Source organism: Bombina bombina, chromosome 5 (assembly GCF_027579735.1).
Source record: "Bombina bombina isolate aBomBom1 chromosome 5, aBomBom1.pri, whole genome shotgun sequence".
In the NCBI taxonomy this organism is placed as follows: domain Eukaryota; kingdom Metazoa; phylum Chordata; class Amphibia; order Anura; family Bombinatoridae; genus Bombina; species Bombina bombina.
In genome coordinates, this window is record NC_069503.1 from 273,924,426 (window position 1) to 273,948,521 (window position 24,096).

Sequence of the window (24,096 nt, forward strand, 5' to 3'; positions counted from 1 at the left end):
AGACATGAATTTAGTTCTTCGGGTTTATTGCATAATTATTTAGAACTTTCACATAAGCTGCCTTTAAAGCCTTTGACTGTGTAAAGGTTTTATCTTCTCCCCTCATGTGATCAAGATAAGACGCTATGTGACTGTTTTTTTCCTAAGGTCATCAATATCTATATTATGGTTTCTTTTTTTGGGATCTAATAATGATTGGAAGACTCTTTTACTGGACTTAATGCAGTTAGACCGACAATTACCTTTTTGTTCTTCAATTTGGTTAGGCAATATCAGTTAAAACATATTTGGCTGAATGGGCTACATTTATTATTTAGCTAGATGTACAATTTTAGGTAGAATTCTCCATTCAAAGTGAAGACCAACTCTACAAGAGATAGGACTTCCACCCGGGCATAGTAATAGGACGCCTCAAATGAGCAACTTTGCAATGCAATTAGTCTTATACACAAACTTACACTAAATCCTAAGAGTTCATACGTTTCCACCTTTACAGGTAACTTTTGAAAGGAAGATCTTGCAAACTGTCCTTCTAAAGACATGCAGTCTTCAACCCATCCTATGTCACAATGATTATAAATCAAATTTTCTCCACATATAAAGGATGATGCTCTTTGTTTTGTGCAAACAAGGATTTATCTGACCAACGAGGGTAATGTCCAGTAATAAAAATGCCTGTCTTTTCAATCCTCAAATAGGCCCGCTTGGATATAAATGACTAAGAGCCAACAAAGCAAGGACAGGTATGTGTAGGAGAATGGGGGCTGTGCGCCCCAATAGTAACAAAATACTATGTCAACATTGTGCTAAAAAAAATCAGTAATTTAATATCTTGGTTTATCAGGTGATGTAAAAACTAAAACTCAGGTGAGAAATGATGATAACCATTATCTGTGATAAAATGCAGCTTACTAAAACAGCTATGGGCGCTTGACAGAAAAGATATGGAAGACACAAGTTCATTAAGAGGTACACATGACATCTACTGGTGACAAGTGATAACAGCATCAAGCTAAGAATGATTAAAGAATGATTAAATGATTAAAAAAAAACACTACAGCCCATAAAAGTTTACCCTAAAAGTTACTGTTACAAAAAAGCAACCTAGCTTTTTTTTTTTTTGCTACTCATATCTACGCACCAAGGGTGCACCTGCCCTCTGTTATTTGCACCGAGACTACACTAAACATTTTTTTACATAGAACAGTAAACATATTGCAGATTCGGAAAACTATCCAAGGTTTATACAGAATTTCCTGTTAAAAAATAATTCATATCCGACTACCCAAGTATGACATTAGGAACTGGAAAAAAAACATCATTATATAACTTTTTTTAACGTAAATTCCATTTTATTAAAGTTGAGGCATCACAACTTTAAAATAGAAATACCATTACAAATTCAGTGAGTGCTAGAACTATTAATTATGTTATACAACTTACTCTATGTACTCTGAAGTGTGAGTAATAACTCTGTGTTAGATATGAACACACACATCAAGAAACCGTATAAGCCAGTAATTAAAGACTTAATTATAATTAAATTACAGGGAATGCTTGCTCATAAGATGACAGTTATTTCTTGAATGAGTTCATATCCAATATGATGTGGGTATTCATCTAGGCAATCCCCCCATTACTAATTTAAGGGTAAAAAGAATAAGTAAAATAAAACACACGCAGAATGCAAAAAATAAAAAAAATAAAAAATTGATTACTCCATTAAAGTTTTTGTTTTAAATGTCCTGAGCATGTTCAGAATTGTACTGAAGCTACAAAAAAAATTTAAAGATGTATGTCCCCATTCATGGCAATCGCTGGAAAAAAAAATTCTATTTCTTATGCACAAAATATACACTGGGATCACTTATTTAAAAATCGTAGAGAAGGGCACATGATAAAAAATAAAGGAGCAATTAAATGTGAATTTGCATTGATTTTGCATTTTGCATACTGTATTGCTGTTTGCATTTGGTTTGCATTGCTTCTGTGAGATGCAGATATAGTCAGCTTCAATTGTTCCTTCCAAGAGGTATATCGCAGGGTAGGTTGTGTGATTCAGTGCATATTAAGCCTAGAAAGCCAAAATCATTAGCTATAGGGGATATTTAGCAGTGCCTCTAGGAACAATGAGGCTGGCTATATCTGTACAACCTGATAGTAAAATATGGTTTCAGACAATTGTAAACAAATGATTCAATCCTGTGCATTATTTCTAAAAGTATGATAAAAACAAGCATGTGTGTAGATTCATTAAAGCTGGGCTGTAACCATCACATTAATCATCTCATGGAAGTTCTGGAACACCGTCTGGCAAAACTTCTCTGCATCAGTTTCTGGGTTGGATTTCCAGGCAGTGCAGGCCACCACAAACCTAAACAAAGTACAGAAACAATACTGAAATAAAGGAATTTAGTGATGAATCAATGTGGCTGGAGGGAACAAAGAAAGCATATGATCAAAGTGACTAACGTCAAAATACATTTCCCATAATTCACATAGAGAATGCCGTTTTAAACTTTCAAATTTACTTTTTATCACATTTGTTTCATTCTCTTGGTAACTTTTATTAAAGATTAGGTTTAAGAACAGCACTACTGGGAGCTAGATAAAGACAGCTGGTGAACCAATGAAAATATGTGCTTCCACCAATCCCAAGATCTCCCATTCTGTAGCATGTTACATGGTCAGAACTCAGGCTCCTATATGCTAGACTCCAGTCTCCCTGAGAGAAGTGTAAACCACAATTCTCAAAGTTAAACAAAAATAAATATTTACATTTAGCCAGCTTACTACTCATTGGAGCGGTACTGCGCTAGAAGTAAGCATTTTGTGCACGTTGGGTATTGCTCGTATTACAAGTTGAAAGTAAAACGTTTTCCACTAACCCAATGCGCGCAAAAACCCAAAGTTAGAATACTACGTCCGCGTAAATGTATTTTCCCGTAGAAGTCAATGGAGAAAAAAAAGTGGAGAAAAAACACCCTACGAGCGCGCAAAGCAGATCGCATATTCTCAGGTGTGCTAACCTAACATAAAAATATTAATAAAATGAAATGAATATTTCACATTCCATTGTAACTTATTTGTGCAAAATTATTTTTTATTAGATAAGTGTTATTATTAGAGTAACTGTACTTTTAAATGTATTTTTAATGTGTTTTGTGACACTTTTAACCAGAGCTCTGAGGTTGCGCTATCCAGAGGCACGTTAACTTCAATTGCACTCAAGCGATCGTGTTTACTTTCAACTTGTAATACGAGCAATACATCCAACATGCACAAACAGCCTCGATGAACCGAATATTGCTCGTGCGTAACGGTTTGTGTGCCATTCATAATCAGGAATTCAATTTTGAGTTTAACATCCAATTAAATTTGGAGATTAAATGGATCTGGGAGTAACAAAAAAATAAGACTTTTTAATTTATGCATTAAAAATTATTCACTGCATTGCAACAGGTCTGCAAACAAAAACAAAATTTATGCTTACCTGATAAATTAATTTCTTTCAAGGTGGAGAGAATCCACAAGTCCATTACTCCTGGATTCAACTCCTCGCCACTAGCTGGAGGCAAAGATCTCCCAATACTCCAAGAGTATTCCATCCCTCTCACCTCACTGATTAGCCAGTATTCCGTATAGACAAAAAGAATACACAAAAAAAGGTAGGAAAGGTCATAAACAGGGAAATGAGGTGCAAATATAGAATTGCCGCCATACAATAACAACAAATAAGGTGGGCCTTACGGACTCTCACCACCTCAAAGGAAATTAATTTATCAGGTAAGCATAAATTTTGTTTTCTTTTGTAAGGTGGTGAGAATTCATGAGTCAATTAATTGTGGGAAATCAAAACCAGCTTCAGAAGAAGCAAAAGCATCAAAACTGTAGAATTTTGTAAATGTATGTAAGGATGACCATGTTGCTGCCTTATAAATTTGTACTGAAGCTTCATTTAGGAAGTAGAAACTAATCTTGTAGAATAATCAGCAATTTGTTTTAAAGGAGACTTCCCTGCCACCAAGTAGGCTTTACGGATCAAAACTATTTCAACTATGATGCTATAGTAACAGCCGAAGCCCTCTGTTCTTTCTGAGGAACTGAGAAATGAATAAATAGACTAGAAGACTGTCTAAAAGCCTAAGTATTAGAAAAAACAAACTGAAAAGTTCGTAGTAGATGTGCTTCAAATTGTGAGGAATGCCAATCCCAAAACAATATAATGTGTATATTCTTATGGTACTACACATGGGATCAGTCCAAAAGGGGATAGTCTAGCTGCCAAGTTTCCGAATAGTCGTGGCATCACACCCAGAGATAAAATCTAAAAAGCAAAGAGGAAAAGGCGCCCATATGGTGTAGTACTGTGTGATAGACTTCGTTTTACAAATGTAATCAAATATTACTCACAAGTCTCCTAGCACTACCAAAGTGCTATATGTGCAGTCTGGACCTTAAAAAAACATAATTTATGCTTACCTGATAAATTCCTTTCTTATGTAGTGTGATCAGTCCACGGGTCATCATTACTTCTGGGATATTACTCCTCCCCAACAGGAAGTGCAAGAGGATTCACCCAGCAGAGCTGCATATAGCTCCTCCCCTCTACGTCACTCCCAGTCATTCGACCAAGGACCAACGAGAAAGGAAAAGCCAAGGGTGAAGTGGTGACTGGAGTATAAATTAAAAAATATTTACCTGCCTTAAAAACAGGGCGGGCCGTGGACTGATCACACTACAGAAGAAAGGAATTTATCAGGTAAGCATAAATTATGTTTTCTTCTGTTAAGTGTGATCAGTCCACGGGTCATCATTACTTCTGGGATACCAATACCAAAGCAAAAGTACACGGATGACGGGAGGGATAGGCAGGCTCTTTATACAGAAGGAACCACTGCCTGAAGAACCTTTCTCCCAAAAATAGCCTCCGAAGAAGCAAAAGTGTCAAATTTGTAAAATTTGGAAAAAGTATGAAGCGAAGACCAAGTTGCAGCCTTGCAAATCTGTTCAACAGAGGCCTCATTCTTGAAGGCCCAAGTGGAAGCCACAGCTCTAGTAGAATGAGCTGTAATTCTTTCAGGAGGCTGCTGTCCAGCAGTCTCATAAGCTAAACGAATTATGCTACGAAGCCAAAAAGAAAGAGAGGTAGCGGAAGCTTTTTGACCTCTCCTCTGCCCAGAGTAAATGACAAACAGAGAAGACGTTTGTCGAAATTCCTTAGTTGCCTGTAAGTAAAATTTTAGAGCACGGACTACATCCAGGTTGTGCAGTAGACGTTCCTTCTTTGAAGAAGGATTTGGGCATAAAGAAGGAACAACAATCTCTTGATTGATATTCCTGTTAGTAACTACCTTAGGTAAGAACCCAGGTTTAGTACGCAGGACTACCTTATCCGAATGAAAAATCAAATAAGGAGAATCACAATGTAAGGCTGATAATTCAGAGACTCTTCGAGCCGAGGAAATAGCCATTAAAAATAGAACTTTCCAAGATAACAACTTTATATCAATGGAATGAAGGGGTTCAAACGGAACGCCCTGTAAAACATTAAGAACAAGGTTTAAACTCCATGGTGGAGCAACAGTTTTAAACACAGGCTTAATTCTGGCCAAAGCCTGACAAAAAGCCTGGACGTCAGGAACTTCTGACAGACGTTTGTGTAACAGAATGGACAGAGCTGAGATCTGTCCCTTTAATGAACTAGCAGATAAACCCTTTTCTAAACCTTCTTGTAGAAAAGACAATATCCTAGGAATCCTAACCTTACTCCAAGAGTAACCTTTGGATTCACACCAATATAGGTATTTACGCCATATCTTATGGTAAATCTTTCTGGTAACAGGTTTCCTAGCCTGTATTAAGGTATCAATAACTGACTCAGAAAATCCACGTCTTGATAAAATCAAGCGTTCAATTTCCAAGCAGTCAGCTTCAGAGAAGTTAGATTTTGATGTTTGAAGGGACCCTGTATCAGAAGGTCCTGTTTCAGAGGTAGAGACCAAGGTGGACAGGATGACATGTCCACCAGGTCTGCATACCAAGTCCTGCGTGGCCACGCAGGTGCTATTAGAATCACTGATGCTCTCTCTTGTTTGATTCTGGCAATCAATCGAGGAAGCAACGGGAAGGGTGGAAACACGTAAGCCATCCTGAAGTCCCAAGGTGCTGTCAGAGCATCTATCAGGACTGCTCCTGGATCCCTGGATCTGGACCCGTAACGAGGAAGCTTGGCGTTCTGTCGAGACGCCATGAGATCTATCTCTGGTTTGCCCCAACGTCGAAGTATTTGGGCAAAGACCTCCGGATGAAGTTCCCACTCCCCCGGATGAAAAGTTTGACGACTTAAGAAATCCGCCTCCCAGTTCTCCACTCCCGGGATGTGGATTGCTGACAGGTGGCAAGAGTGAGACTCTGCCCAGCAAATTATCTTTGATACTTCCATCATAGCTAGGGAGCTTCTTGTCCCTCCCTGATGGTTGATGTAAGCTACAGTCGTGATGTTGTCCGACTGAAACCTGATGAACCCCCGAGTTGTCAACTGGGGCCAAGCCAGGAGGGCATTGAGAACTGCTCTCAATTCCAGAATGTTTATTGGCAGGAGACTCTCCTCCTGACTCCATTGTCCCTGAGCCTTCAGAGAATTCCAGACGGCACCCCAACCTAGAAGGCTGGCGTCTGTTGTTACAATTGTCCAGTCTGGTCTGCTGAATGGCATCCCCCTGGACAGATGTGGCCGAGAAAGCCACCATAGAAGAGAATTTCTGGTCTCTTGATCCAGATTCAGAGAAGGGGATAAGTCTGAGTAATCCCCATTCCACTGACTTAGCATGCACAGTTGCAGTGGTCTGAGGTGTAAGCGTGCAAAGGGTACTATGTCCATTGCCGCTACCATTAAGCCGATTACCTCCATGCATTGAGCCACTGACGGGTGTTGAATGGAATGAAGGGTGCGGCAAGCACTTTGAAGTCTTGTTAGCCTGTCCTCTGTCAGGTAAATCTTCATTTCTACAGAATCTATAAGAGTCCCCAGGAAGGGAACTCTTGTGAGTGGAACGAGTGAACTTTTCTTTTCGTTCACCTTCCATCCATGTGACCTTAGAAATGCCAGCACTAACTCTGTATGAGACTTGGCAGTTTGAAAGCTTGAAGCTTGTATCAGAATGTCGTCTAGGTATGGAGCTACCGAGATTCCCCGCGGTCTTAGTACCGCCAGAAGAGCACCCAGAACCTTTGTGAAGATTCTTGGAGCTGTAGCCAATCCGAATGGAAGAGCCACAAACTGGTAATGCCTGTCTAGGAAGGCAAACCTTAGGTACCGATAATGATCTTTGTGAATCGGTATGTGAAGGTAAGCATCTTTTAAATCTACAGTGGTCATGTATTGACCCTCTTGGATCATAGGTAAAATTGTCCGAATAGTCTCCATCTTGAACGATGGAACTCTTAGGAATTTGTTTAGGATCTTTAAGTCCAGGATTGGCCTGAAAGTTCCCTCTTTTTTGGGAACCACAAACAGATTTGAGTAAAACCCCTGTCCCTGTTCCGATCGTGGAACTGGATGGATTACTCCCATTAACAAGAGCTCTTGTACGCAGCGTAGAAACGCCTCTTTCTTTGTCTGGATTGTTGACAATCTTGACAGATGAAATCTCTCTCTTGGAGGAGAGTATTTGAAGTCCAGAAGGTATCCCTGAGATATTATCTCTAGCGCCCAGGGATCCTGAACATCTCTTGCCCAAGCCTGGGCGAAGAGAGAAAGTCTGCCCCCCACTAGATCCGATCCCGGATCGGGGGCCCTCAATTCATGCTGTTTTAGGGGCAGCAGCAGGTTTCCTAGTCTGCTTGCCCTTGTTCCAGGACTGGTTAGGTTTCCAGCCTTGTCTGTAGCGAGCAACAGCTCCTTCCTGTTTTGGTGCAGAGGAAGTTGATGCTGCTCCTGCTTTGAAATTACGAAAGGAACGAAAATTAGACTGTCTAGTCTTGGCTTTGGCTTTGTCCTGAGGCAGGGCATGGCCTTTACCTCCTGTAATGTCAGCGATAATCTCTTTCAACCCGGGCCCGAATAAGGTCTGCCCTTTGAAAGGTATATTAAGCAATTTAGACTTAGAAGTAACATCAGCTGACCAGGATTTTAGCCACAGCGCCCTGCGTGCCTGAATGGCGAATCCTGAATTCTTCGCCGTAAGTTTAGTAAGATGTACTACGGCCTCCGAAATGAATGAATTAGCTAGTTTAAGGACTCTAAGCCTGTCCGTAATGTCGTCCAGAGTAGCTGAACCAATGTTCTCTTCCAGAGACTCAATCCAGAATGCCGCTGCAGCCGTGATCGGCGCAATGCATGCAAGGGGTTGCAATATAAAACCTTGTTGAACAAACATTTTCTTAAGGTAACCCTCTAACTTTTTATCCATTGGATCTGAAAAAGCACAGCTATCCTCCACCGGGATAGTGGTATGCTTAGCTAAGGTAGAAACTGCTCCCTCCACCTTAGGGACCGTTTGCCATAAGTCCCTTGTGGTGGCGTCTATTGGAAACATTTTTCTAAATATCGGAGGGGGTGAGAACGGCACACCGGGTCTATCCCACTCCTTAGTAACAATTTCAGTAAGTCTCTTAGGTATAGGAAAAACCTCAGTACTCGTCGGTACCGCAAAATATTTATCCAACCTACACATTTTCTCTGGTATTGCAACTGTGTTACAATCATTCAGAGCCGCTAACACCTCCCCTAGTAATACACGGAGGTTTTCCAGTTTAAATTTAAAATTTGAAATATCTGAATCCAGTCTGTTTGGATCAGAACCGTCACCCACAGAATGAAGTTCTCCGTCCTCATGTTCTGCCACCTGTGACGCAGTGTCTGACATGGCCCTAATATTATCAGCGCACTCTGTTCTCACCCCAGAGTGATCACGCTTACCTCTTAGTTCTGGTAATTTAGTTAAAACCTCAGTCATAACAGTAGCCATATCCTGTAATGTGATTTGTAATGGCCGCCCAGATGTACTCGGCGCTACAATATCACGCACCTCCCTTTGAGCGGGAGATGTAGGTACTGACACGTGAGGCGAGTTAGTCGGCATAACTCTCCCCTCGTTGTTTGGTGAAATTTGTTCAATTTGTACAGATTGACTTTTATTTAAAGTAGCATCAATACAGTTAGTACATAAATTTCTATTGGGCTCCACTTTGGCATTGCAACAAATGACACAGGTATCATCCTCTGAATCAGACATGTTTAACACACTAGCAAATAAACTTGCAACTTGGAAATACAATTCAATTAGAATAATATTAAAATGTACTGTGCCTTTAAGAAGCACAGAAGATCTATGACAGTTGAAAATTAATAAATTGAAACAGTTATAGCCTCAATCCTTGTAAACAACACAACTTTAGCAAAGGTTTAATCCCATTAGCAAAGATAACAAATTCTGAAAGCAGGAAACAAATTACAGAATAAACGTTTTTTATCTCAGTCAAACTATAATTCTCACAGCTCTGCTGAGAGAAATTACCTCCCTCAAAATAAGTTTGAAGACCCCTGAGCTCTGTAGAGATGAACCGGATCATGCAGGGAATACAATGAGTTGCTGACTGAAATATTTGATGCATAGAAAAAGCGCCAAAAAACGGCCCCTCCCCCTCACACACAGCAGTGAGGGAGAACAGAAACTGTCAGAAAAACAGATTAAGCAACTGCCAAGTGGAAAAATAGTGCCCAAACATTTATTCACACAGTACCTCAGCAAATGAAAACGATTTTACATTCCAGCAAAAACGTTAAACATAATCTCTAGTTATTAAACAGCTTTATGTATTTCTTACAGTGTAATTCTAGTGAAGTACCATTCCCCAGAATACTGAAGTGTAAAGTATACATACATGACATTATATCGGTATGGCAGGATTTTCTCATCAATTCCATTGTCAGAAAATAAAAACTGCTACATACCTCTATGCAGATTCATCTGCCCGCTGTCCCCTGATCTGAAGTTTACCTCACTCCTCAGATGGCCGAGAACAGCAATATGATCTTAACTACTCCGGCTAAAATCATAGCAAAACTCTGGTAGATTCTTCTTCAAACTCTGCCAGAGAGGTAATAACACACTCCGGCGCTATTTTAAAATAACAAACTTTTGATTGAAGATATAAAACTAAGTATAATCACCATAGTCCTCTCACACATCCTATCTAGTCGTTGGGTGCAAGAGAATGACTGGGAGTGACGTAGAGGGGAGGAGCTATATGCAGCTCTGCTGGGTGAATCCTCTTGCACTTCCTGTTGGGGAGGAGTAATATCCCAGAAGTAATGATGACCCGTGGACTGATCACACTTAACAGAAGAAAGCCGTCCAGTGAGCTCACTCCTCGATATGTGTTGTAGATGGTTGTCGTATATCGTCCAAGTAAAACCTCTTAATAATAAAAGAGTATACTTTAAACAAGTGCTAGCATACTAATCTCAATGTGGTCACAATAGGAGGAATTTCAGAGGTGCATCCCAAGAATCCAAAACCTGTATATCAAGATTATGGGAACAAGGGATAATCGCAACCTACGTTTTGAGATAAACCACACAAGCGAGATATATATATTAGTATCGACCTCTTTAAAGAACGTCTTAGTAGCTACTTTACCTTCACTGTCCCAATATAGTGTAAGATCTAGAAACTCAATACTCTAATGATTAGAGGTAAAATTGATACCCAGATCGTTCTGGTTTAGATGTTCAATAAATTTATTGGTTTTCATGGTGTCCCCTTCCCAAATAAAGATCAAGTCATCGATATAGCGTCCATAAAACACCAGGCTCGCCCCAAATTCCGAGGAATATATATATTTTTCCTCAAAAACTCCCATAAAGAGGTTGGCGAAATATACTTAATCAAAAAGTCTTTTTGCTTTTCAGGAAGGTAAGGATCTTGATCTAAATAGTATCTCACTGCATTGATAAACTGTGTTCAATGTTGGAATATAAAGAGGATACATCACATGTTATCCATAACAAATCTCTCTTTCCTTTCTCCACTGCATATAGTTTCTCTATGAGATCTGTAGTATCTCTTAAATATGATTGTAACATAATGACCTTTTTCTTTAAGAACTGGTCAATATATTGTGATAAATTGCATGTCAGGTTTCCTATTCCTGCAATTATCGGTCTTCCCGGTGGATCTATAAGAGACTTATTATCGACATTTATCTATGAGGGTAAAATATGACTATTTTGTTGCATATGTGTACCGTACCTAGGAGTTTGTTGCAAGATAGATTTAAAAGATTTATGAATGCCAAATATATTTTTGTTTTTATAATCAAGTCTGTATACCGTGGCCTCCCCAGTCGGGTGCAGGATGCGCAAGCCAACCTCTGACACATTCGACCAATTGTAGATCAGACCATGATTGTGTTTTGAGGGGCATGTCATTTGACACACACATGCGCACTTACGATTTGAGGACGCACGACGGTCTTTATAAGCTTGATATGTTACATTGTATATCTATTCACCTGAGGAAACAGTGTATCACTGAGAAAGGCGTTGTGATTTTACCAATTGTATGTTTTTAATACAGTGCTTTTACAATTATATCTCGCTTGAGGGTTTATGTCAAAACAGAAGTTTGAGTAGCGATTCCGTTGTTCCCATAATCTTGATATACAGGTTTTGGGTTCTCGGGATGCACCTCTGCGATTCCTCCTATTGTTACCACATTGAGATTAGTATGCTAGCACTTGTTTAAAGTATACTCTTATTATTGAGAGGTTTTACACAGACGATATACGACAACCATCTACAACACATATCGAGGAGTGAGCTCTCTGGACGGCTTTTTTAAGGTCTAGACTGCGCATATAGCATTCTGGTAGTTCTAGGAGACTTGTGAGTAATATTTGATTACATTTTTAAAATGAAGTCTATTACACAGTATTACACCATATGGGCGCCTTTTCCTCTTTGCTTTTTAAAAGCCTAAGTAGTCTGAAGATAAAACTGAGCATTAACTACATCCAAATTATGTTAAAATCTTTCTTTTGAATTTTGAGGATTGTGACAGAGAAGAAACTACAAATTTCCCTACTAATGTTTTATGAAGAGACCTTAGGCAAAAAAATAAAGATCAGATTTAGTTCTCAAGACCTTATTTTGATGGAAAACTAGATAAGGGGCATCACGAGAAAATGCAGATTGTTCAGAAAACTCTTCTAGCCAAAAAAATGTCTAAGAGAAACAAAACTTTAGATGACAGTTACTGGATGTCAAGGCAATGCATAGGTTTAACTGGAGAATATGGTAAAACTCTAAGTTGATATTCCAAGGAGGAGAGATTGGTGTTATAACAGTCTCCAGAATATCTGATTGAAAACATCGCAGTGAACAGACCATTCCTCTGGATGAAGAGATTGATGACTGAGATAATCTACTTCCCAGGTGTTCACACCTGGAATGCAAATTGCAAAAATGATACAGCAATTGTTCTCTACCAACTGAAGTATTCAAAATACCTCCTTCATTGCTAGAGAACTGCACGTTCCTCCCAGATGATTCATTGATATATGCCACAGTCTGATTGAAAGCGAGGATGAGACTCTAGTTTAAGAAGGAGCCAGCTCTGGAGAGCCATGAAGGTCACCCTGAGCTCCAACACATTTATAGGTAACCTGGCTTCCTGAGGCAACCAACCTCCCTGCGCTCTCCTGAATCCCCACACTGCGCCCCAACCTCAAAACCTTGCATCTGTTGATATTATTGACCAGCATGGACAAAGAAAAGATGCCCCTACAGAGATGGACTGGTAATTTATCCACCAAGAAAGAAAATGCCTTGAGGAAGGATCCAATATTATCCTCTGAGAAATTTGATTCAAATCCTTGCACCATTGATCCAACATACAAAGTTGAAGAGGTCTCATGTGAACACAGTCAAAAGGAATAGCATCTGATACCTCAATCATTAGACCTTGCACTTCCATACACCGATCTACTGTTGGATTGGGAGATGACTAAAGCTTGGCACAAGTAGATTGTAACTTTAATTTTCTCTGATCTGTTAGGGAAAGATTAATTGAAATTGAATCAATAACCATTCCTAGAGAATTCACTCTGGTCTGAGGAGTTAGAAAACTCTTTGAAACATTTATTCTCCAACTATGCTGTTGAAGAAACAACAGAAGCGTGTTGGTAAGATAAACTGCAAAGGACAAGATGGAACCTGAACCAAGCTATAGTCCAGATACAGAGCTACTGATATACCATGTGGCCTGATGACAGATAACAGGGTTCCCAGAAACTTTTTGAAAATTTTGGGAGCAGTAGTCAGACCAAACGGAAGGACAACAAATTTTGCCAGATAAGCAAATCTGAGAACCTAAAATGCTCCATGCGTATTGGACTATGAAGGAAGGCATCCTTCAAATCTATTGTATTTATAAACTGTAATTGTTGAACAAAAGGAAGAATATGATTGTATTCATTATGAAGGTTGGGTCCCTGAGAAACGTTTTCAATGACTTTAGATCCAGAAAAGGTCTGAAAGTACTCTCTTTTTTGGAAACAATGAACAGATTGGCCTAAAACCTATGTCCTCGTTCCTTCCTAGAAACAGAACGGATCACTCCCATAAGTTCTAGATCTCAAATACATAAGAAAAAAAGGCTTGACCTTTTATGGGGGTTCTTTGGAAAGTTGGACAGAAGAAACCTTTTTCTGGGAGGACTTGATCTGAATCCTATTCTGTATCTCTGAGAATCAATATTCAGATCTTGAATGAACAGAGACCAGACCTTCTGAAAAAACTGTCTGTTACTTGCTATGTTTTATGAAGAGTCCTTTTGCTGTGAACTTTTAATCTCTTAATAAATACCAAGATTTTTACTATCTATTCCAGGGGTCGCCAACCTTTCAGACCTCAGGGACCACTAAACTCACAATTTTGAATCCCGTGGACCACTAAAATGATTTTTTTTTTAAAAAGTACAAACCTCTATAATGTGTGTGTGTGTGTGTGTGTGTATATATATATATATATATACACACACACATACTGTACATAACTAGTATAACCATAGCTACATTTACATTATGTATATATTTACACATTTTTAAGAATTATTTTTTGGAAAGAACTAACTGAATGACAGAACTGAGAGAATACTTCCAAATGACGGATTAAGGGTGAGTGCCAACTTTTGAGCTGGAAACAGAGGCAGAAAGTGGGACAAAAAGAATTATATTTAAAAGGACCACAAGACTTCTCAGTTAGGAATTATTCAAAACTACTTATGATCATGGACAGACATTGGAGTAATAAATTAAGTTTATATCAGAAAGCTCTCATGGTTGTGAGCTAACCCCGACTGATGTCACTGGCAATTACTATAATACTGGTGGGATATAGCTGATCTGCTGGATGGCAATGACTGGAATTCAGGTGGAATGGCTTTATGTGGGGGAAAATTATTAGAATGAAAAAAACATAATTTATGTAAGAATTTACCTGATAAATTCATTTCTTTCATATTGGTAAGGGTCCATGAGCTAGTGACGTATGGGATATACAATCCTACCAGGAGGGGCAAAGTTTCCCAAACCTCAAAATGCCCACAAATAACCCCCCCCCACCACACCCACAACTAAGTTCAACGAATAGCCAAGTAGTGGGGTGATAGAAAAAAAAGGAGTAAAAAGCATAAAAAAAGGAATTAGAAATATAATTGTGCTTAAATATAATTGTGCTTTATACAAAAAAAAAAAAAAAACCACCATAAAAAGGGTGGGTCTCATGGACTCTTGCCAATATGAAAGAAATTAATTTATCAGGTAAGTTCTTACATAAATTATGTCTTCTTTCATGTAATTGGCAAGAGTCCATGAGCTAGTGACGTATGGGATAGTAATACCCAAGATGTGGAACTCCACAGAAGAGTCACTAGAGAGGGAGGGATAAAATAAAAACAGTCATTTTCTGCTGAAAAAATAAATCCACAACCAAAAGAATATGTTTTTCTTAAAATTGAAAAGAAAAAAAAACTTAAAACATAAGTAGAGGAATCAAACAGCTGCCTGAAGAACTTCTCTACCAAAAACTGCTTCCGAAGAGGCAAATACATCAAAACGGTAGAATTTAGTGAATGTATGCAAAGAAGACCAAGTCGCTGCTTTGCAAATCTGATCAACTGAAGCTTCATTCTTAAAAGCCAACGAAGTGGAGACTGATCTATTTCCCTATTAATGTTGTTAGAATTCACAACTTTAGGTAAAAATTTAAATGAAGTCCGTAAAACTGCCTTATCTTGATGAAAAATAAAAAAAGATGACTCACAAGAAAGAGCAGATAATTCAGAAACGGACCAAAGCCTGAACAAAACAGTGAATATCAGGAAGTTTAGCAATCTTTCTGTGAAATAAAACAGAAAGAGCAGAGCTTTGTCCCTTCTGTCATGTCTCATTATGAAATACTACCCCTTTAAGGATTGTTCTCCTCCCTTTACTTTCCTTAATAAAAGGAACAACAATCCCATCATTCCTTGCTTGATTATGGATGTATACTGAGTCACTAATCTGAAGTTTTACTTTACAGACTGATGCAGGCTATTTCTTCTATGAATCTTGTGTCACAGTGTTAAACTTATATTTACTTGAACTCCTTTACTTAATCTATTACTAATCTCAACAGTGTCAAAGGTTTTGTAAAGGTAATATTACTTCTCATCTTTAACGCTGGAACTGCGATTCAAACATCTTCCTTTAAGGCTGCAGCCGTTCACTGAATGTGTGCACACAGAGCAGGTGACGTCACCAGAAGCCGACAAGAGCCGGACACAGAGCACAAGCTGCAGAAAACGCTGAAGCATTAATTGTTTGACACGCTGCTTTCAATAGACTAAAAAGGATTACTATAAAACCGGACAGGTATGTGAGGATACAAACAGACTATTGAGATTATATTTACTTGAATCAGTTTCATAGTGCTCAAAAGTATAACGGACTGCTACAAAAATAGTTACTTTTAAAAGATCTCTTGAGTTGTTACCAGGGAAAATTCAAACATGTTTATTCCTACACCAAAACCTTAACATTTCTCTAAAATAAAGTTTCACCTACTCCGGAGGCATTAATATTTAATCCATCTTATTTTTGGGAATATACAGTTCAGAGAACATATTTCTAATGAACTATTCCTAACCTTTTTTTCTATTAAAAAATCAAAGTATATATTTTTTTTCCTTTAATTCTTGCAGCATGTGAAAAGATTTCCTTGTTATGCAAAATTTCTTTATATATGAATGTCTATCTCAAGATTAGATTTATTTGTTTTGTGTACTGGCTTACACTTATTTAGTTAACATTAAAATTTGCTTCCATTCTGTTCCCTTTCTACTAAGAATTGTTTTAAGGGTTGCATTGCAAGCAGACATTCATATTAAAGTAGAAGAACTAAATTGGTAAAATGTATACTCAGTTAAAGCATAGTGTTTATAATTTATTAAATGACAAATTATATCACAGAATAATCAAGCCTCTAAAAAATTATTTGATTCCTAATACTAAGCCTATTTCAGGTTTCGTTATGGATCCTCTGGAATTAAATAATCAAATTGCCTCCTTAAATCAGAAAGTGGAGATATTAGCTCAAGGTCTGAATGAGGTGAAAAATGAGAATAATACCCTAAAACGTATTCTCAATGATTATGCGACACAAAGATCAAATGAATTGCCTGAACCACAAGTTAACCCACCAACTCCCTTTAATGGAGATCGCTCCAAATTTCGTGAATACAAAAATGCATGTATGTTAATGTTTACTTTAAAACCCAGAACCTATCGCACAGATAGAATCAAGGTCTGTACTGCTATTTCATACCTCTCTGGCGAACCTAGATCCTGGGCAGACAGATTTTTTGAGACAGAAGATCCTATTCTTAATTCGTTAGAAAACTTCTTTTCAACAATGGCGATATTATATGAAGATACAAATAAACAGCAAACTGCTGAACAAAAATTAAGATCCTTGAAACAAGGGAAACGTGCGGTGGAGGATTACATCGCAGATTTTCAACTTTGGGCCACAGACTCTCAGTGGAATTCAATCAGTCTTAAAAACCAATTTCGTTTGGGTCTCTCTGAACATCTGAAAGATGAACTCTCTAGAGTTGATTTCCCAGAATCCTTAGAAGCCTTGATCAAACTAAGTATAGCTATGGATAGGAGATACAGAGAGAGAAAATTTGAAAGACACCAATCCGAAACCCCTTTAAGAAGATTATATCAACCATCTCAAGAGAAAATTAATTCCCAAGCAGTACCTATGGAAATAGGAACTATTCGAGGACCTTTAAGTCAAGAAGAAAAACGTTTGTCAAATCTGTGTTTATATTGCGCAAACAAGGAACATGATGTGGCCTCCTGTCCCATACTCTTACGCCAAAAGAAGGGTAAGTTCCTTGATGTTTGTACTAATGATTACACCAGAACTCAATCTCATCTGTCTATTATGTTATCTTTACAGTGGGATCAACATTAGATAAAGAACGAAGCTATAATTGATTCGGGTGCTGATGGAATCTTCATAGATGAATCAATTGTTAAACTAAATAAAATTCCAATTGTACAAAAATCCTTGCCTGTTTTTGTTCGTCTTATTGATGGATCACAATTTTTAAAAAGGTCCAATAACTCATAATACCATTCCAATTCTAACTATTACCCCTACAGGCCACAAAGAATTTATAACTTACGACATCATTCCAAGCTCCCTTCATCCAATAATTCTGGGTTACCCTTGGCTAAACAAACACAACCCATCTATTGATTGGACACTAAACAATGTAACATTTTTATCACATTACTGCTTGGATACTTGTTTCCCTTACATAACAGTAAGACATATGTCTCCTTTATTACCAGACGAATACAAGGATTTCAGTGATGTCTTTAATTTAAAAAATGCCGAAACTTTACCCCCACATAGGCATTTTGATTGCCCCATAGATACCAAACCTGGGGTTGAAATTCCATCAGGGAGAATATTCCCACTGTCACAGAAAGAATTAATACATCTAAGAGAATACTTAGATGAGAATCTAAGGAAGGGATTTATATCCCCATCCTCATCTCCAGTTGCTTCAGCTATTTTTTTTGTTACAAATAAGGATGGATCACTTAGACCTATTATAGATTATAGAGCTCTGAATGCGGTTACCATTAAAAACAGATATCCTTTACCGTTAATACCGGAAATCATAAAACGTCTTAATGGTGCTACTATTTTTACCAAGCTAGACTTAAAAGGCGCATACAATTTGATACGTATGCGTTCTGGGGATGAATGGAAGACCGCTTTCAAGACCAGATATGGCTTGTTTCAATACAATGTGATGCCATTTGGCTTGACGAATGCCCCCGCAACATTTCAGTTCTTCATTAATTAAATCTTTAAAGAACTCATGGATGTTTGCGTCATAGTATATTTGGATGATATACTTATATATTCCAAAAATTTGATTGAACACAGAAAACATGTACGATGGGTATTAGCTACCCTCAGGGATCATCACCTATATGCAAAAATTGAAAAATGTCAATTCCACAAGGACACCATTAAATTTCTGGGGTATATAATTTCCCCTAAAGGAATACAAATGGACCAAGACAAATTAAAAGCAATAACTGATTGGCCAATTCCCACAACTGTAAAAGCATTACAAAGATTTTTAGGTTTTACAAATTTTTATAGAAAATTTATAAACCAATTCTCCACCATTGTTCAACCACTAACTAGATTAACTGGTAAACAAAAATTTCAGTGGGATGCAGAGGCAAATCGTGCTTTCCTTTCTCTCAAAAAGGCATTCACCACAGCTCCTATATTGCATATACCAAACCCCAATTTACCATACACTCTTGAAGTTGACGCCTCTAATGTGGGCATTGGAGCAATTCTATCTCAACCAGACAAAGACTCCAGTCTTTTACATCCAATAGCTTATTTCTCAAGGAGGTTAACTCCGGCTGAAAGAAATTATTCAGTCGGAGATAAAGAACTTTTAGCCATGAAAGCAGCTATGGAACACTGGAGACACTTACTGGAAGGAACTACAGAACCATTTCAGATTTATACAGATCACAAGAATTTGCAGTATTTAAAAAGAAATAAAACATTATCCTCTAGACAGGTCCGATGGGCCTTGTTTTTGGATCGTTTTAATTTCATCCTCACTCATATCCAAGGTTCAAAAAATATCAAAGCTGATGCTTTGTCCAGATCCTTTGAAAGTACTGCGGAGTCTAATGAAAAGACCCAAATCATACCCTCACACAAAATCATTGGTACTCTAATTATAACTACCTCGGACCTATACCAAGCTCAACAGTTGGATAAGGATATACCAACAACCTGCAAACAAGATCCTAAGAGTAGAATATTCTACTACAAAGATCGAATATATGTTCCTTCTTCCGTCAGACAACAAGTGGTACAGCAACACCACGACACTCCCTTGGCAGGACATCCTGGAATACAAAAGACTATTGAGTTAATCAGTAGGACATATTGGTGGCCCCAGATGGCAAAGACTGTACAGAATCACTTAAATAATTGTCACAAATGTGCCAAAATGACAAAAGAACATCACAAACCTTATGGACTCCTAACTCCTTTACCACTTCCAGAAAAACCATGGGATATGATATCAATGGACTTCATTGAGGATCTACCATTATCCAATTCCCACAATACCATAATGGTTGTGGTAGATCATCTAACCAAATTGGCCCATTTTGTTCCCTTAAAGAAAATCCCGACAGCTTCTTACACAGCTACCATTTTTAACAATCATATTGTAAAATTACATGGCTTACCCACATCTATCATTTCAGATCGTGGATCCCAATTTACTTCCAAGTTTTGGAAACATTTGTGTAACACGCTAATGATATCACTTAGACTTTCAACAGCTTTTCATCCACAATCAAATGGTCTCACTGAACGCTTGAATCAAACACTCGAGCAATATTTGAGATGTTTTATTTCAACGAGACAAAATGATTGGTTCGATTGGCTACCAATGGCTGAATTTGCATACAACAATGCAATGAGTAGTTCTACCAAAGTCTCACCTTTTTTCGCTACCTATGGGTTCCATCCTCGTACCTATCCAAATTCAATAAGTTGCAACCTTTCTCCTGCTGTTTCAGAATATACTACAAACATTAAGGAAACTCTGAAGACCTTACGATCCACTCTTAAGGATGCTAAAACAACCCAGAAAAAATTCTATGATCGAAGACATAAAATTCAACCAGCTTACAAGGTCAAAGATCTTGTTTGGCTCTCTACAAAAAATATTAAACTGAAAGTTCCTAGTAAAAAATTAGGTGATCAGTTTATAGGTCCGTTCCCAATCATAAGAGTCATCAATGAAAATGCTGTAGTTCTTAAGTTACCATCTGTACTACGCATACATCCTTCTTACCATGTCTCACTTTTGAAACCTTACTTAAGTTCGGATGTACCTCTTCCAGATTTATCTTCAATTTCTTTACTGGATCAAATAGACTATGAGGTCGATTGTATCTTGGACTCCAGATACAGGAAAAATACTCTAGAGTATTTAGTTCATTGGAAAGTATACAGCAGTGAAGAAAATTCCTGGGTTCCGATGCGGGATCTTAATGCACCACTGCTCCTCAAATCTTATCATATATCCAATCCCCAGAAGCCTGCTCCTTCATCTTCTGGGGACCCCTCTTGAACAGGGGGATCTGTCATGTCTCATTATGAAATACTACCCCCTTTAAGGATTGTTCTCCTCCCTTTACTTTCCTCAATAAAAGGAACAACAATCCCATCATTCCTTGCTTGATTATGGATGTATACTGAGTCACTAATCTGAAGTTTTACTTTACAGACTGATGCAGGCTATTTCTTCTATGAATCTTGTGTCACAGTGTTAAACTTATATTTACTTGAACTCCTTTACTTAATCTATTACTAATCTCAACAGTGTCAAAGGTTTTGTAAAGGTAATATTACTTCTCATCTTTAACGCTGGAACTGCGATTCAAACATCTTCCTTTAAGGCTGCAGCCGTTCACTGAATGTGTGCACACAGAGCAGGTGACGTCACCAGAAGCCGACAAGAGCCGGACACAGAGCACAAGCTGCAGAAAACGCTGAAGCATTAATTGTTTGACACGCTGCTTTCAATAGACTAAAAAGGATTACTATAAAACCGGACAGGTATGTGAGGATACAAACAGACTATTGAGATTATATTTACTTGAATCAGTTTCATAGTGCTCAAAAGTATAACGGACTGCTACAAAAATAGTTACTTTTAAAAGATCTCTTGAGTTGTTACCAGGGAAAATTCAAACATGTTTATTCCTACACCAAAACCTTAACATTTCTCTAAAATAAAGTTTCACCTACTCCGGAGGCATTAATATTTAATCCATCTTATTTTTGGGAATATACAGTTCAGAGAACATATTTCTAATGAACTATTCCTAACCTTTTTTCTATTAAAAAATCAAAGTATATATTTTTTTTCCTTTAATTCTTGCAGCATGTGAAAAGATTTCCTTGTTATGCAAAATTTCTTTATATATGAATGTCTATCTCAAGATTAGATTTATTTGTTTTGTGTACTGGCTTACACTTATTTAGTTAACATTAAAATTTGCTTCCATTCTGTTCCCTTTCTACTAAGAATTGTTTTAAGGGTTGCATTGCAAGCAGACATTCATATTAAAGTAGTAGAACTAAATTGGTAAAATGTATACTCAGTTAAAGCATAGTGTTTATAATTTATTAAATGACAAATTATATCACACCTTCAAGGAACTTGCAGACAAACCTTTATCCAAACCATCCTGAAGAAACTGTAAAATTCTAGGAATTCTAAAAGAATGCCAAGAAAATTTATGAGAAGAACACCATGAAATGTAAGTCTTCCAAACTCTATAATAAATCTTTCTAGAGACAGATTTACGAGCTTGTAACATAGTATTAATCACTGAGTCAGAGAAACCTCTATGACTTAGAACTAAGCGTTCAATTTCCATACCTTTAAATTTAATGATTTGAGATCCTGATGGAAAAACGGACCTTGAGATAGTAGGTCTAGCCATAACAGAAGTGGCCAAGGCAGGCAACTGGACATCCGAACCAGATCCGCATACCAAAACCTGTGTGGCCATGCTGGCACCACCAGCAACACAAATGATTGTTCCATGATGATTTTGGAAATCACTCTTGGAAGGAGAACTAGAGGCGGGAAGATGTAAGCAGGATGATAACACCAAGGAAGTGTCAGTGCATCCACTGCTTCCGCCTGAACATCCCTGGACCTGGGAAGTTTCTTGTTTAGATGAGAGGCCATGAGATCTATCTCTGGAAGACCCCACATCTGAACAATCTGAGAAAACACATCTGGATGGAGAGACCACTCCCCTGGATATAAAGTCTGGCGGCTGAGATAATCCGCTTCCCAATTGTCTACACCTGGGATATGCACCGCAGAGATTAGACAGGAGCTGGATTCCGCCCAAACAAGTATTTGAGATACTTCTTTCATAGCTTGGGGACTGTGAGTCCCACCCTAATGATTGACATATGCCACTGTTGTGATATTGTCTGTCTGAAAACAAATGAACGGTTCTCTCTTTAACAGAGGCCAAAACTGAAGAGCTCTGAGAATTGCACGGAGTTCTAAAATATTTATTGGTAATCTCGCCTCTTGAGATTTCCAAACCCCTTGTGCTGTCAGAGATCCCCAAACAGCTCCCCAACCTGAGAGACTCGCATCTGTTGTGATCACAGTCCAGGTTGGCCGAACAAAAGAAGCCCCTTGAACTAAACGATGGTGATCTATCCACCATGTCAGAGAGTGTCGTACATTGGGATGTAAGGATATTAATTGTGATAACTTTGTATAATCCCTGCACCATTGATTCAGCATACAAAGCTGAAGAGGTCTCATGTGAAAATGAGCAAAGGGGATCGCGTCCGATGCTGCAGTCATAAGACCTAAAACTTCAATGCACATAGCCACTGAAGGGAATGACTGAGACTGAAGGTGCCGGCAGGCTGCAACCAATTTTAAACGTCTCTTGTCTGTTAGAGACAGAGTGATGGACACTGAATCTATCCGGAAGCCTAAAAAGGTGACCCTTGTCTGAGGAATCAAGAAACTCTTTGGCAAATTGATCCTCCAACCATGTTTCCGAAGAAACAACGCTAGTTGATTCGTGTGAGATTCTGTAGAACGTAAAGACTGAGCTAGTACCAAGATATCGTCCAAATAAGGAAACACCGCAATACCCTGTTCTCTGATTACAGAGAGTAGGGCACCCAGAACCTTTGAAAAGATTCTTGGAGCTGTTGCTAGGCCAAATGGAAGAGCAATAAATTGGTAATGCTTGTCTAGAAAAGAGAATCTCAGAAACTGATAATGTTCTGGATGAATCGGAATATGAAGGTATGCATCCTGCAAGTCTATTGTGGACATATAATGTCCTTGCTGAACAAAAGGCAGAATAGTCCTTATAGTTACCATCTTGAAAGTTGGTACTCTTACATAACGATTCAAAATTTTTAGATCCAGAACCGGTCTGAATAAATTTTCCTTCTTTGGGACAATGAATAGATTTGAATAAAACCCAAACCTTGTTCCAGAAGAGGAACTGGCATGATTACCCCTGAAGACTCCAGGTCTGAAACACACTTCAGGAAAGCCTGAGCTTTTACTGGATTAACTGGGATACGTGAGAGAAAAAATCTTCTCACAGGAGGTCTTACTCTGAATCCTAATCGATACCCTTGAGAGACAATGCTCTAAATCCATTGATTTTGAACAGATTTTATCCAAATATCCTTGAAAAACCTTAATCTGCCCCCTACCAGCTGAGCTGGAATGAGGGCCGCACCTTCATGCGGACTTAGGGGCTGACTTTGGTTTCCTAAAAGGCTTGGATTTATTCCAATTTGAGGAAGGCTTCCAATTGGAGGCAGATTCCTTGGGGGAAGGATTGATTTTTTGTTACTTATTCTGACGAAAGGAACGAAAACGGTTAGAAGCCTTA

General features: G+C 38.3%; 1 protein-coding gene across 2 annotated transcripts in view; it reads right to left on the reverse strand.

Moving 5' to 3' along the window:
• Window positions 1-1,330: 1,330 nt before the first annotated feature.
• CROT (carnitine O-octanoyltransferase) overlaps window positions 1,331-24,096 on the reverse strand; it is a 417,214-nt gene continuing 394,448 nt past the window's right edge. For both annotated transcript variants that reach the window (XM_053713997.1, XM_053713998.1), the window contains exon 17: window positions 1,331-2,374. In XM_053713997.1, coding sequence (XP_053569972.1) covers window positions 2,254-2,374 — 121 coding nt within the window. In that variant the 3' untranslated portion in view covers window positions 1,331-2,253. The remainder of the gene's footprint in view (window positions 2,375-24,096) is intronic.